The sequence below is a fragment of the Eublepharis macularius genome, chromosome 6 (assembly GCF_028583425.1).
Source record: "Eublepharis macularius isolate TG4126 chromosome 6, MPM_Emac_v1.0, whole genome shotgun sequence".
Lineage (NCBI taxonomy): Eukaryota > Metazoa > Chordata > Lepidosauria > Squamata > Eublepharidae > Eublepharis > Eublepharis macularius.
In genome coordinates this window covers 109,018,559-109,033,904 of record NC_072795.1, presented here as the reverse complement: position 1 = coordinate 109,033,904, position 15,346 = coordinate 109,018,559, and the positions used below count along the sequence as shown (strand labels likewise).

Sequence of the window (15,346 nt, the reverse complement as noted above, 5' to 3'; positions counted from 1 at the left end):
GGAGCCCTGCTTTGGGTGCCCCCACCTTCTGAAAATAGGTGAGTGGCAAGCCAAGAGTGGGCCTTCACGGCCATCATGACACCAAAATTCTTGAACTCTCTCCTCAGGGAGACTCATTTGTCCCTTTCTGTTGCCATCTTTAACCAGTACGTGACTTTTTTTGTTTCATCTGGTGTTCCTTCAGTGATGCCTCCTTCCTGTCCTATATTTTAATTGCTGTTTTTCTGTTGTTGTATGTACATTTAGCTTGGTTTTAATTATATGCTTTTTTTTTAAATAGGCAAGTTAAATTTTATTTGTGTAAAGAGACTGTTTTCTAATTTATAGAAAAAACATGCTCAGACATTAGTAAAAATTCATGCTGGACAACTGCACAAGATTACAACTAGGTCCCTTAATAATGAGTTCACAGATGAAACATGAAGAGATGAACTGCATTTTTATTGCTGCTTTTGTTCCTGCTCCTTGGCTTTTAGCTCTTGATTATACCTCCATATACGGTATAGCTGAGAACCACCAGCACATCCCACAAAGAAATTAACGGTAAATAGACCCCAGTTTTTAGGAATAATAACTAAGGAATATCTTGACCAGATAAGTCCTGTGGCCATTAACACTGCAGATTGTGATGTGCTGAGTAGGGATGTGCGTTTCGGCATTCAGAATGCCGAAAGAATGCCGAAACAAAAGTGTTTCGGCTTCTTTCGGGGAATGCCGAAACGTTTCGGGGAATGCCGAAACGTTTCGGGTAGCCGAAAGAAAAAAGCCGAAACGTTTCGGGATTCTTTCGGCTTTCTTTTGGCTTTTCAATGGGAAAATGCCTCCGTCTTCCCGGACGTCTGGGGGAGGCATTTTCCCACCGAATAAGCCCAAAATTGGTGGGGACCTTCCTCTAACCCTTCTCTAACAACCACCCAAGTTTCAGACAGATTGAACTTTGGGGGGCCATGTTATGGCCCCCCAAAGCAGGTCCCCCCATCCTCCCATAAGAAAGCGAAGGAGCAGCATATTGTTAGCATGCTGCTACTCATCTTCTTCATTATTTCCTATGGGGAAAAAATGAAGAAGCAGGCTTCCTTTGCCAGGGGTGGCATTTTGCATGCAAAATGCCCCCTCACCCTCAGGGGCCCTTCTCCCACCCCTCCTCCCACCCCCCACCAAGGCTCAGCCTGCTCCCACTTGGGGGGGCCATTTCATGGCCTCCCCAAGTAGGTGCTCTAATCTCTACCACTGACAGCTGGGGGAGGCTTGTGTTGCCAGGGGTGGCATTTTGCATGCAAAATGCCCCCCAGCCCTCTGGGGCCCTTCTCCCACCCTTCCTCCCACCCCCCACCAAGGCTCAGACTGCTCCCACTTGGGGGGGGCATTTCATGGCCTCCCCAAGTAGGCCCTCTCAGCCCCTAAAGTCCACCCCTTACAGCCCCACACAAACCCAATTCCCCCCCAGCTGCCACACACAGACCCAAATCCCCACATTAGCCCCTCACAGACCCAAATCCACCCCCACCTGCCCCACACCCATAACCCCAGGAACAGGCTGGCAAAGGCCAGCCCTCTCCCTTTGTTCCCTATGCTGGGAACTTCTAAACTCTCTTTCCCTGGGCAATTCTGCACAGCCCAGGGGTGCCACAATGGTGGGCACACTTCTGAGTGCCAGCTGGTCCCTGTGAAAGAGCACCTGAACCACAAACACCCTCCCTCAAATTCCCCCACCACCTACAGAGATGGCTGGCCAGCCAGCCCCATTGTTCCCTATGATGGGAACCAACTGCACAACAAAGAATAAAACAAGAACAACACAAAATAAAGTTTTAAATTTTTTTTTCTCCCTTCCAAAGTACAAGTAGGCAAAGCATTATGACACATTACACCAGCAGTCCCCCACACAGAAAAATAACACAACTCACTTAACATCAGAGAATCACAAAGCATGATTCCTGTCAAAAACACTTTATTTCTTGAACAGCTTTAGGTTACACAGCAGGGGGGAACACCAAAGGGCATGGCAGCACTATCTTACACAAAAATAACACAACTCACTTAACATCAGAGAATCACAAAGCACAATTCCTGTCAAAAACACTTTATTTCTTGAACAGCTTTAGGCTACACAGCAGGGGGGAACACCAAAGGGCATGGCAGCACTATCTTACACAAAAATAACACAACTCACTTAACATCAGAGAATCACAAAAACACAATTCCTGGCAAAAACACTTTATTTCTTGAACAGCTTTAGGTCACACAGTAGGAGGGCACAACAGGGCATGATAGCAATGTACTACAAAAAATAATACAACCCACTTCACCGTTTTTGACAGCAATTGTGTTTGTGTGATTCTCTGATGTGAAGTGAGTTGTGTTATTTTTGTGTAGTACACTGCTTTCCTGCTCTGTGGTGCCTTCCTACTGTGTAACCTAAAGCAGTTACAGAAATAAAGTGCTTTTGACAGCAATTTTTTGGGGGGGTTCTTTAATGTGAAGTGAGTTGTGTTATTTTTGTGTAAGATACTGCTTCCATGCCCTTTGGTGTTCCCCCCCTGCTGTGTAGCCTAAAGCTGTTCAAGAAATAAAGTGTTTTTGACAGGAATTGTGCTTTTGTGATTCTTTGATGTTAAGTGAGTTGTGTTATTTTTGTGTAAGATAGTGCTGCCATGCCCTTTGGTGTTCCCCCCTGCTGTGTAACCTAAAGCTGTTCAAGAAATAAAGTGTTTTTGACAGGAATCGTGTTTTGTGATTCTCTGATGTTAAGTGAGTTTTGTTTTAATTTTTCTGTGTGGGGGACTGCTGGTGTAATGTGTCATAATGCTTTGCCTACTTGTACTTTGGAAGGGAGAAAATAATTTTTTTTAAAACTTTATTTTGTGTTGTTCTTGTTTTATTCTTTGTTGTGCAGTTGGTTCCCATCATAGGGAACAATGGGGCTGGCTGGCCAGCCATCTCTGTAGGTGGTGGGGGAATTTGAGGGAGGGTGTCTGTGGTTCAGGTGCTCTTTCACAGGGACCAGCTGGCACTCAGAAGTGTGCCCACCATTGTGGCACCCCTGGGCTGTGCAGAATTGCCCAGGGAAAGAGAGTTTAGAAGTTCCCAGCATAGGGAACAAAGGGAGAGGGCTGGCCTTTGCCAGCCTGTTCCTGGGGTTATGGGTGTGGGGCAGGTGGGGGTGGATTTGGGTCTGTGAGGGGCTAATGTGGGGATTTGGGTCTGTGTGTGGCAGCTGGGGGGGAATTGGGTTTGTGTGGGGCTGTAAGGGGTGGACTTTAGGGGCTGAGAGGACCTACTTGGGGAGGCCATGAAATGCCCCCCCCAAGTGGGAGCAGTCTGAGCCTTGGTGGGGGTGGGAGGAAGGGTGGGAGAAGGGCCCCAGAGGGCTGGGGGGCATTTTGCATGCAAAATGCCACCCCTGGCAAGACAAGCCTCCCCCAGCTGTCAGTGGTAGAGACGAGAGCAGAGCACCTACTTGGGGAGGCCATGAAATGCCCCCCCCCAAGTGGGAGCAGGCTGAGCCTTGGTGGGGGGTGGGAGGAGGGGTGGGAGAAGGGCCCCAGAGGGTTGGGGGGCATTTTGCATGCAAAATGCCACCCCTGGCAACACAAGCCTCCCCCAGCTGTCAGTGGTAGAGATTAGAGCACCTACTTGGGGAGGCCATGAAATGGCCCCCCCAAGTGGGAGCAGGCTGAGCCTTGGTGGGGGGTGGGAGGAGGGGTGGGAGAAGGGCCCCTGAGGGTAAGGGGGCATTTTGCATGCAAAATGCCACCCCTGGCAAAGGAAGCCTGCCTCTTCATTTTTTCCCCATAGGAAATAATGAAGAAGATGAGCAGCAGCATGCTAACAATATGCTGCTCCTTCGCTTTCTTATGGGAGGATGGGGGGACCTGATTTGGGGGGCCATAACATGGCCCCCCAAAGTTCAATCTGTCTGAAACTTGGTGGGTTGTTAGAGAAGGGTTAGAGGAAGGTCCCCACCAATTTTGGGCTTATTCGGTGGGGAAATGCCTTCTCCAGGCGTCCTGGAAGACGGAGGCATTTTCCCATAGAAAAAAGCCGAAATAATGCCGAAATAATGCCGAAAGAATCCCGAAAGCCGAAAGCCGAAAGAGATTCTTGTTTCGGCTTTCGGCTTTAACGATAGAGAATCTTCTTTCGGCTTTCTACTTTCGGCTATAGCCGAAAATTTTTGGCTTGCACACCCCTAGTGCTAAGTTTTTCTGCTGGCCTAGTCATATCAGCCATTCCAGCACAGACCAAACCCCATTTCATAATAGGTGCCCAGAAAAACACTGTTTTAGGACCTGCAGGATGGTTGTATATCGGGCGCAGCCGTGGCGGCAAAATGAGCTCGATCCGGTCCAAGAAGCGATGGTAGGAGGCACGGAACCCCGCGATGGCAGCCGCCATCGTGTATGAATTGACGGCGGTGACGGATAACACAACCTCCACAGTCGACCCGCCGTCCTTCTTGCCCGGCAGAAGCAGAACGGCGACAACCCCTCCCTCACAGGCACACAAGCAGGTGGTAGGGTGAGCCCTGAGCTTTCTTTTGGTTGGCTGGCTGAGGGAAAGGGGCGGGACTTATCAGCTGATCTCCGCGCTATTGGCTTAGCTACCCTACTCCTTCTACCGGCTTGTCCTCCGGCTCCGATGACATTCCTTTTGTTTGTTTTTAATGGATTTTAAGATTTGTTTTTATTATGTATGTTTTTATTTGCTTGGAAAGCTGGGATATAAATTTTGTAAATAAATAAATGCACAACCAATCCAGCTTCTATTAATCAATTACCTGGAGTAGAGGAGAAAATAGAATTCAGTTCCCTCCCTTCTCAGAACTGATAGTACTGACCTTATCTACAATTGGTAGGCATATGGTACTGATCCAGCAAAGCAAACAGCAATCCTAAATTTTAAAACCATCCACAGAACTTGTTTCGGGTTTATGGATGATATCCACAAAGTGGTCTGGATGTAGATTGGTGGTAGAAAATGCCATCAAGTCATAGTTGACTTATAGTGACTCCTGCTGAGTTTTTCAAGGCAAGAGACTAGCAGAAGTGGTTTGCCACTGCCTCCCCCTGCAAAGTGAGCCTGGTCTTTTTTGGAGGTCTTGTTGGAAGAAGGGACTGGTGATGTCTCTTGTTCAGGCCTTTAGGACAGCTAGCAGAGAAGGAGGAAGGCAACAACGATAAAGTCAGTTAGATAGATAGGCTGCTATCAGTCTCCTTCCTGCCAGGGGAACTTCCTTCCTCCCCTTCTCTCCCCCTCCTCCCTCTCTTCTTCCTTGCATGCACCAGGAGAGGCAGCATGGTGTCTCCTCCTGAGAGAGATGGCCTACTTACAATCTAAAGCCATCCTAGCTAGTTAGATCAGTTACTAGTTCTTTCTCTCCACTAAACTTATGTAAATATATTTCTTTAGATAAATAAACAGTTACTGGTTCTCTAACTCGGATGAGAGCTTTCTGTGTGCAGTTTGTTTAGTTAACATGCCTTAACTAAAACCCAATAGGTCTTGCATCCAATTACTGACCAAAGCCAACTCTGCTCAGCTTCTGAGATCTGACAAGAACAAGCTTGCTGGGGCTATCCAAGTCAGGGCATATGCAGGTTGCCCTTTCTGAACAGGCATGGCGATTTTTTTTTCTTTTTTGTCTATCACAATTTTGTAAACAAAATAACAGGTACAGCATGTGTTTTTTCAGTGTACTCCTATTAAATTGATTTTTTTTAAAAATGCCCAAATTATAAGACTAATTAGTGAATACCACCCAGTCCTTTTATAATGGCAATAAGAAACAGCTATGCAGTAGAAAATCCTATCCCCTCATATGCTGTATATCATAACATACTCTTTTTTTTCTTTGAAGATATAGAAGTGGATAAATCAGAAGTTATTTTCTTTAGCTCTCCAGCTCTGTCAAAAAGTTTTCAGTACATAACAAATTTTGTGAGTTTTGAAGTGGGTTAGTTTTGTCATGTATCCTTGGGCTGTCTGAGCTATTTGCATAAAATGTGATAAGTGCTCAAAATAGAACGCAAAAATAAACTGCTTTTAAAATGCCACATGCTGAAATCAAACTTTTCCCCCCTGCGGGACCCTCATCTTTTCGGAGTTTCTAACACGGAAAAAAGTGAAACTTGATTGTCATTTCTATGAAAAGTTGGTATTTTTGTTGGGGTTTTTTTTTTTTTACATTTACTATCCTTAAACTATATATTCCAGAATAAACTCCAAAGACTTCTTGAAACTTTAGATCAAGTAACATATTTCATATTTCTATCACTTCTCCGAGGATCTCCGATGGTGGTTATAAAGTATTCCTATTTTTACTTTCCCACAGCCCCTTGATGGAGGCTGGATTGATAGTGATGACTGACCCAAGATTAGAGATGGGCATGAACCACAAAAAACCCAAACCATGAGGTTCGTGGTTCATGGGTTTTCACGAACAAGGAACCATGAACTGGGGCAAATTAACGAACCAGTTCGTGATTTGTGGGGTTTAAATGCCCCTTTCTGGCCACTTAGCAGCAGCAGAGAAAGGGGCATTCGACAGTTTAAAGGGCCCTTTCCTGCCTTGCAAGCAGCAGGTCACTTTAAACTATCAGCTGGCAGGCAGCAGGGGGGATCCCCCCTCGCTGCCTGCCAGCTGATATTTTAAAGGGACCTGCAACTTGCAAGAGGCAGGGCCCTTTAAACTGCCCAGCCCCCAACCCCAGCCCCACACTTACCTTGCCCTACGGGCCCGTGGCATCCTCCCCTTCCTCTCATGAGGGGCAGGAAGGCTGTTTTGGCCTCTTCTGCTGCTGCGTGGTCCCGCAGGGTGGCGGAGAAAGCCGAAAATGGCCTTCCCGCCCCTCAAATGGCCACGGCGGCCATTTGGTTTTGGCTTTCTTTGCTGCCCTGAGGAGTGGCAGACAAGGACAAAAATGGCCTTCCCGCCCCTCGCGGGAGGAGGGGGAAGACACTGCAGGCCCACAGGGCAAGGTAAGTGTGGGGCTGGGGCTGGGGGGGCTCAGGTTTGGGCAGTTTATCGGGCCCTGCCTCCCCCTCACTGCCTGCCAGCTGATAGTTTAAAGGGGCTTGCCCCTTGCAAGCAGCAGGAAAAGTTTATATGGTCATTTCCCTAGGGAAATGGCGATTTAAACTGCCCATTTAATACAACCCAAATGAACCAGTAGACCAGTTCCTGGAAACGAGCTTCCACAAACCACTGGTTTGTGACCCACGAACTGGCCTGGTTCATGCATTTTTGGGGGTTGTAATTCAATTCGTGCCCATCTGTACCCAAGATCATCTGCTAAGCTTCACAGCTGAGTGCAGGTTTCTATAATCCAACACTAAAATCATTGCACTGTAGTAGACAGAGAGTGAATAGTAATCTTTCACACTACAGATGAGTGGTGTGTCAGCCCAGAAAACACGCAAAAATTTTCCTAGACAACTTCAGTCCAGTCACTATTTCTTAGCCTTGCCTATCTCACAATGTTATTGTGAGGGTGATAGAGAAAATAATTGATGCTGCCCTGAGCTGCTCAGAATAAACGTAGGATAAACATGCAATGATATATAAGTTGAATAAATATTTTAAAATAAAAAAGAGCATACAATGTACAGTATTTCCTATGGATTAAAAACATTCATTTTGGCATAGTTGTATGACATTCATTTGCAAGAGCAGGCTTTCAGTATTCAGAGATATCTATTTCCTGCACACTGATCATTTGAAACTAGAAAGTAATCAACATTTTAGGTCATAAGTACTGTGATTGCTAATATATTTTTGACCTGCACAATGCAAAAAAAAAAGGTATTTATTTAAAAGGTTATTTATGTCTCAAGCCCTTCAGAATCTCAGCGATGTATGATTTTAATGATGAAAAATGGAAACAAATTGGAGTCATAAGACCTGGCTTGAACTTGAAAATGCCTCAGGGTAGGATCCAATTCATACCAAGCCAGCCCAGGCTGCATAATGAGATATGAGTACCACAGATCTTAGGGATACACCCAGAAGCGCTTCAAGATGTCAGGAAACAGCTGCATGAGCAGTACCGAGGCAAAAGTTCTGGCCAGGAAAGGTAAGAGGAACTTCTACTGCTGTCCTGGATTTGGAAAGGATTATAGTGTAAATTAAGGGGTAACAATTTGGTGCATTTTCCCTAAAGTAGCTGCTTTTTAATGAATTAAAATAAATGCCCCTCTCCCCTGCACACTTTTTTAAACAGTCTTAAATGTAGCCAGTAGCCCACCTTAATTTTGTTCATGACTTGGCCACAGTTACACATGCATTAGTAGATTCTGGACTGGACTATAGTAATGTATTGTATATGTATACTTGAAAATGTAAGGTATGAACGCAAGAATCAAGTGTTTATAAACACACACATATATTTGATGTGCTTGTTATGGAGCATTGATTGATGTTGACCCATTTAGACAATACGCCATGCATACTTCTTTGCTCCTGGTATGAATAGCCATTTTGTATGAAGAAGGAAACACATAGACTTTATAATCTTGTACAAGTTTGGTACAGACAAAATCTTTGTGTCACATTCTCACATGAACTGGCATGCATTGTGTGTATTGGGAGTGATGAAGATATCAACGCTCTTGTTAGTAGGCTCTAGATATGTGTGAGTAGATTGTCCGAAAAGGATTTGTAGATCCCTACTGAACCTTGGTTTGCTCTTTCATAATCTGTGGATTGGCACAGACGCTGATGAAATTGGATAGTGCAGTACGGACTTGCTGAACATAAAGGGAAAGTCTGCTGGAAACTGTGAATCACAGCAAGGCCACGAAGGAAGCTGTAAATGGCTTCTATTGGATAGTTCTCTGCTGGATCACAATGTAGAAAAGATGGTAACACTAGTCACAAAACCTCAAGGCCTGCTCTGATTTCTTTTCTTCTGGCCTTGTCAAATAAAAAAGCCATATGCAGAAATAGTCAGAACTGAAGATCTCACAGCAGTATGTATAAAAGCACTCACAGTTACAGCACCACCTGCTCACAGCTATTTGAAGAGAAAAGTAGAGTACCTGGAAGCATTTGGAATACGGAGTATGGGCTCAGGCAGAAAATAAAAAGGAAGGGCTCCAACCGAGATTCTGGATGAAGATTATATAGGGCAATGTAAATTCTTCTTCACTCATAATAACATCTGTGTATTTCTAGGAGAACTTTGTGCAATCTCTTTTACAAATGTCTTGGCTGGAAGGAAAATAATATTTAGCACTGGAACAGAAGCATATTTGTAACTAATTAAATGAGGATCACAGCATGCTGAGTTTGCCAAATATATTTCAGAATATTTTGAAGCCCAAATAGATGTGACATGGGGAATAGAAAAAGGGATGCTAAACTCTTTTTGCATCTGATTTTCCTGACTTCAAGTATGTGCATGCGCACGCGCACACTTACGCTCATGTCACTGAAGCTGCTATTAGCTCCCATGAGGAAAAATATAACTTCCCCAGCACCACTTGTGCCCTCAAACTGGCAGTCTTTTGCTGCTGTTACTTTGAAATACTTTTTTAAAAACCAGGCGATTTGATTATGGATCTTCCTGTTTTAGTCCTCAGGCACACAGAACCTTATTTCAGATTACAATATGTGCTAGAATAATTATTAAGACCACTTGGAACCTAAGCCACATTTACAATCCTGCCAAAGGATTCAAAGACAGTTCCAACACGATCTCTTCACTGAGTCTGTTGGCTTAATTACCCAATGAGACAGAAGTATATGTGACTGAAACAAAGCCTGTTTGTGCCTTTTCTATATTCTAGGGGGAAATTAGCTTCCAATGAAAGAGAGCACCCAAGATAACGAAAGTGATCCCCCCATGAGGGTAAGCTGTAGATCAGCTCTGAGGACCAATTCCCATGATGCAAAGAACTTGTGGCTGTCCATGGCCACCTAAGTATAAAGGGGGAATCTTTCACATTTGTGGCATTTGTGGAGAAGAAGCATCAGCCTCCCTTTCTCATACTATGTTTGCAAATGGAAATTACTCTGGGGAACTGTTAAGAGCTAACAAGGTATAGTGATTAGTGTCAGGCTAGAATAGGGGAGACCTTGGTTCACTTCTCTGCTTTGCCATGGAAGTTTGCTGGGTGACCCTCGGCCTGTCACAGATTCTCAGCCTAATCTACTTCATAGGGTTGTTGTAAGAATAAAATGGAAGAGATGTAAGTTGCTTTGGGTCCCACTGAAGAGAAAGGCAGGGTAACAATGAAGTAAATAAATAAATAAAAATATATAATCCTTTGGGATGTGTAGTCTCCATTACTCGTAAGTTTCCTAACAAAGGAAAAAGCAGTTCCCCAGGAATGTTCCAGGTTTAGATAACTAGAGGTGGCCACGATCCAAAAAAAAATACCAATCAAGCCCTTCGTGGATCCAGGTCGCCGTCAAACCCAGGTCACCGATTCTAACCAATCAAGTCCCATTTCTGATCTGGAATCGGGAATCGGGGAGGCCAAAGCGGGAGACGCCCTGTTGTTTGCAGCAGCGGCCGCCAGGCCCGGCGGGCATGGGGAGGTAGTGATGAGCCACCTTCCCTCAGGGAGGGAGGGGACGTTCACACACACACACACACACACACACACACACACACACACACACACACACACACACACACACACACACACACACTTAGAGCAGAGGGGGGGAGTTTTTATCCTGGCAATGAGCCGTCTCCCCTCAGGGAGGGGACATTCACACCAGGGCCGGATCTACGGTTGCCAGCGCCCACGGCAACCATAGTCAGGCTCTTGCGCGCACGTGCTCCTGGGTCCCCCCTCCGGCCACGCAGCAAGCCGGCTGTCCCGGTGTGCTGCGGAACTGGCGGCAGTGTGAGTGGCTCGGAGGCTGCCCGCGACATTCACCTGCCCCGCAAGACAAGGGGTGGCTGGCTTGCCCGTGTGCCCCTTGTCCTGGGGAAAGACGAACGGCGCAGGCAGCCTCCCAGCCTCCCACGCTGCCTTTTGCCTTTCCCCAGGACAAGGGGCAGCCGGCTTGCCCGCACGCCCCTTGTCCTGGGGAAAGGCGAACGGTGCGGGCAGCCTCCCAGCCACCCGAGCTGCCTTTTGCTTTTCCCGCAAGCCAGCCACCCCTTGTTCTGTGGGAAAGGCAAAAGGCAGCACGGGTGGCTGGGAGGCTGCCCACGCCATTCAACTTTCCCCAGGCGCACTCCTGGGGCTGGCAACTGTGCCCAGCGCCCCCTCTTTGGTGGCGCTGGGGGCAGACTACCACCCTGCGCCCCCGTCGATCTGGCCCTGATTCACACACACGCACACACACACACTTAGAGCAGAGGGGGGGATCTATCCCTGCCTCTCCAAATAGAGAGAGAAACCCTGTCAACATGTTTCAGCCAGCTTTTTAAAAAAAGCAGGGACAGAATCCTCCATTCCTCCCCACCCAATTTTAAAAGCAAGCAGCCAGTCTTCCAAAAGCATATTTTAAACACACAGAGGCGTGAATGAGGTTTTCCCACAAAATACAGTGTTTTAAAAGCAGGTTAAAAACAGAGAGTGACAGACAGAAAAACACCCATTCCTCCTACAAAGCCCAGTCTGTGCCCATGGCTTCAGAACACCCCCTTCCCCCTCCCTCCCCTGGGTTGCTGCTCCGTGGTTGGAAGGAAGCCTGCTAATCAAGGAAAGCTGGGTTTCCATTTGGTTTTCTAGGGCGACAGAAGGAGGGCAAACACAGCTCAGGCATTCCCCTGGCTCCGTTGCTTCGGGAATAGATTATTGGTGCCTGAGTGTCTGGCTCTCCGATTAGATCACGATGGCCCCCCTGATCAAGTCCACCCCCCCCCCGAACGTTGGATAGGTCACCATGGACGGAACCGATTAGCTGAGTCCCGATGGCGCAAACGCCATTATCGGGGTTTTTTTCACATCGTGAGTCCGATCGTGCCCATCTCTATAGATAACAGCATGGAGTGGAAGGCTTGAAACCCCCTTTTCATGCATGCTTTGTTCGCAATCAGAATAGATCCCTGTAAACCTGGGACACACAGAAATCCCTGTGCATGTGTGGTAGCCGCAAGGACTTTATATCATGTGACTCAGCCCAGAGGTTATTGGCATTACTGTGCTGTTCCTCAGTTTTTAATATAATGAATTATAGACAGTGGTTTGCACCATTCTCTATTCAACATTGATTTTATTCTTTTTGAGGTACGGTTGCAGTGAATGCCATATGCAAATTTTAAAAATTTATTATCTGTCTTACAAGTTGCTTTCACTGTAATTGCTACCATTCTGCGTCATGCTGTAGCTACTAAGAAGTCAGATTGCCTGCATTCTTTTTCAAATTGCTTGTCAACAATGAAAAAAATACTGGATAAACTAGAGAAAAGTTAATACAAATTATGTCTAACAGCAGAAAGCAAAGGAAGTAACTTATTAGATAGTTTATAATTTTTCTGCTTTTATTTTTTTTTTAAAAAATGTGCTTCCATCTGACTGGACACTGCAGTGAGACAAAACATTCCAATTATCTGTAATAAGAAAACAAAATCACTTTCCTTCAGAGGAAATCCTGATAATGTTAAAAGATGCAGAAAAAGAAATAATTATCCATATCCAGTTTTAGAAAACAATTTTACTATGTTATGTTCTGATTTATTTATGTTGAGTCCCTTTTTTTCATAGTCCCTCTGTAATCATCTTGTAAACTGATAAACTACTACCTCCATGTAGGGAATTGTAAAGTATGAAGCATTTTTAGTCATTCTAATTGTATTGCTGCTCTGACCTGGATAGCCCAGGTGAGCCTGATTGCGTCAGATCTCAGAAGCTAAGCAGGGTCATCCTTAGTTACCTCCAGGTTAGTACTTGGATGGGAGACCTCCAGTGAAGACCAGGGTTGCAGAGGCAGGCAGTGGCAAACCACCTCTGTTAGTCTCTTGTTTTGAAAACCCCAAGAGGGGTTGCCATAAGTCAGCTATGACTTGAGGCCACTCTCCACCATCAATGGTATTGCTAGAAGTACATTCCCTTTATCTCACAATACTTTCAGTTGCTAGTACACCCCACTTTCTCAAATCCATTTTTGGCTATGTGCACCCTTTTGTCTCTGACTATAAGTTTCTATATCTAAATAGTCAGAAAGAACAAACATTTATGCTTTTCCTACCAGTTTAAATGACATGAAATCCTCTAGTGTAGTTTGGTAAAGATGCTGAGAATACTGTGTTAGAAATTCCTAACACTGTCCAGAGCACTATAGGTCACAGAGATCCCTGGCAGATGATACGGCTGTCCAAATACTTTGAGCAGGGCTGCTGAGAGCTCCCCAGACATTTTTTTCCCTGCTGCTCCTCATACTACTAGGATCCAATCCAAACATGATATGAAAACCAATCATCTGGCTTGTTCTTATCTTGAACAGGCTTATGATTAGTTATGTGTAGCTATGCTCTTTTTTCATCCCCTTTCTCACATTTCCAGAGGAGTTAGCCATGTTAGTCTGTAGTGACAAAACAGTAGAGTCCAGTAGCACCTTTAAGACTAACCCACTTTATTGTAGCATAAGCTTTTGAGAACCACAGCTCTCTTCATCAGATTGGTTAGTCTTAAAGGTTGGTGGTTAGTCTTAAAGGTGCTACTGGACTCTTTATTTATTATTATTTATTTATTATATTAGATTTTTAGTACACCTTCCCCGCCAGGTGGGCTCAGGGTGGAGTATAACTTTTCAATTTACATAAATAACAGTTAAAAACAGATAAAACATTATACAAATAACATTAAAACAACTTTATACAATAAATACAATACAGCTTCTCTTCAGATGGCGGTGATAAAATACTGCATTTCAGGGCCTAGCTCATATATAGGCTCATATACAGGGTGGTGGCCAGATCTTTAGTGTGGCTGGTGGGGGCCCAACCTAGACTCCACCGTATGCCTGGCGGAACATCTCTGTCTTACAGGCCCGGTGGAAAGATAACAAATTCTACTAGACCCTGGTTTCCTCAGACAGAGAATTCCACCAGGTTGGCACCAGGACCGAAAAGGCCCTGGCTCTGGTCAAGGCCAGGCGGGCCTCCCTTGGGCCAGGGACCACCCACAGTTGTTTATTTGTTGAAAAAAAGCATCCTCTGGGGTACATTATTATTTTTCTCACATTTGTATCTCACCATTCCTCCAAGGCCTCAGTGCTACATATATGGCTTCCCTCACACATAAACCTCCTCCATTTCCTCCTCAGGACAACCTTGTTTGGTTGAATGACAGACTGTCCCAAAGTCATATTCCCTTCCTCCCTTCCTCTCAATAAGTGAATCACACCAGTAGGGCCTTGCCCAGCTCCCTGGGCTCCCAGAGCCACCAAGGTTCTCAGGATTTTGCATAAGCAATTCCCTAATAATTGAAAACTAGTGAATCATGGAGACAGCTACTACTTGCTTTCTTTGCTTGCTGCATTCTATTTTCCAAGAATTTTGAACATTGGGGAACATTCCGAAATATGTTCTTCTACCTATAGTCTGACATGGTACAATCCATTCTATCAGTTCAGCATTTCATTCTCACCTCATTCTCAGGCCCTATGTAAATTAGATCTGAGACTCCCATACAGAGAATGATGAAGTAATTCTAATTAGTTGTTCATCACTGAGATGGAAGCTGTTGCCACTTTAACAGAAAACTGCCAGGAAAATCTTTGACTGTTTGTGATTACTCTGAGTTTTTTAAAAAAATGCTTTACTAATTATTATCGAACATTGATTTTGCAGCTGAATTCTAATAAACTTGGCTCAGATTGGGAGGGGGGTTATGTAGATTTTCATCTACAAAATCTTGCATATGTTTGATGTAAATAGGTTCCAGTTTTAGGGGGAAAACAGTTTTGTCTTTGGTCAATTTTATCATTGTTATGGGGATTTTTTTTTTCTTTAGATATAGCCATTGATCGTCCTTGTTCTTTTTTAAAGAAGGATTTCTTTTTAATTTCTCTTTGTAGAGAAATCAATGCACCCTTTTGTAATTTCAGCCCTTGAAGCTGTATTATGTTACACACCACAAGGTGGTGCTCTAACAGGAGGATAGGAAGGTGTGGGAAATCATTGTCTACTTTTGAGCATCAGGGAAAAAAAGAGTCATGGTAACAAAGCCAAAAAAGGAGTTAGATTTGTATAAACAGGAAACTGCAGAGCTACTTACAGGAGGTGTTATCTCGTCGCCATTTTCCCCATTGCCAAGGAGAAAATGCTGTGACAAGCTAACTAAACCAAAGTAACAATCTAACTGCAAGTAATAAACCAATAAAAAATACAGCAGTAATAATCATTTAATGCATGTAGGGGAGAAATAGAATATAGAAGGC

General features: G+C 44.8%; 1 protein-coding gene across 1 annotated transcript; it reads right to left on the bottom strand.

The window, feature by feature from the left end:
• Nucleotides 1-285: 285 nt before the first annotated feature.
• Nucleotides 286-4,513, bottom strand: LOC129332600 (mitochondrial pyruvate carrier 2-like). Its single transcript, XM_054983818.1, has 2 exons — nucleotides 4,187-4,513; nucleotides 286-633 (listed from the first exon to the last, which is right to left on the bottom strand). Exons 1-2 carry the CDS (start codon nucleotides 4,396-4,398, stop codon nucleotides 441-443), a joined length of 405 nt encoding a protein of 134 aa, XP_054839793.1. The 5' UTR covers nucleotides 4,399-4,513; the 3' UTR covers nucleotides 286-440.
• Nucleotides 4,514-15,346: the final 10,833 nt, after the last annotated feature.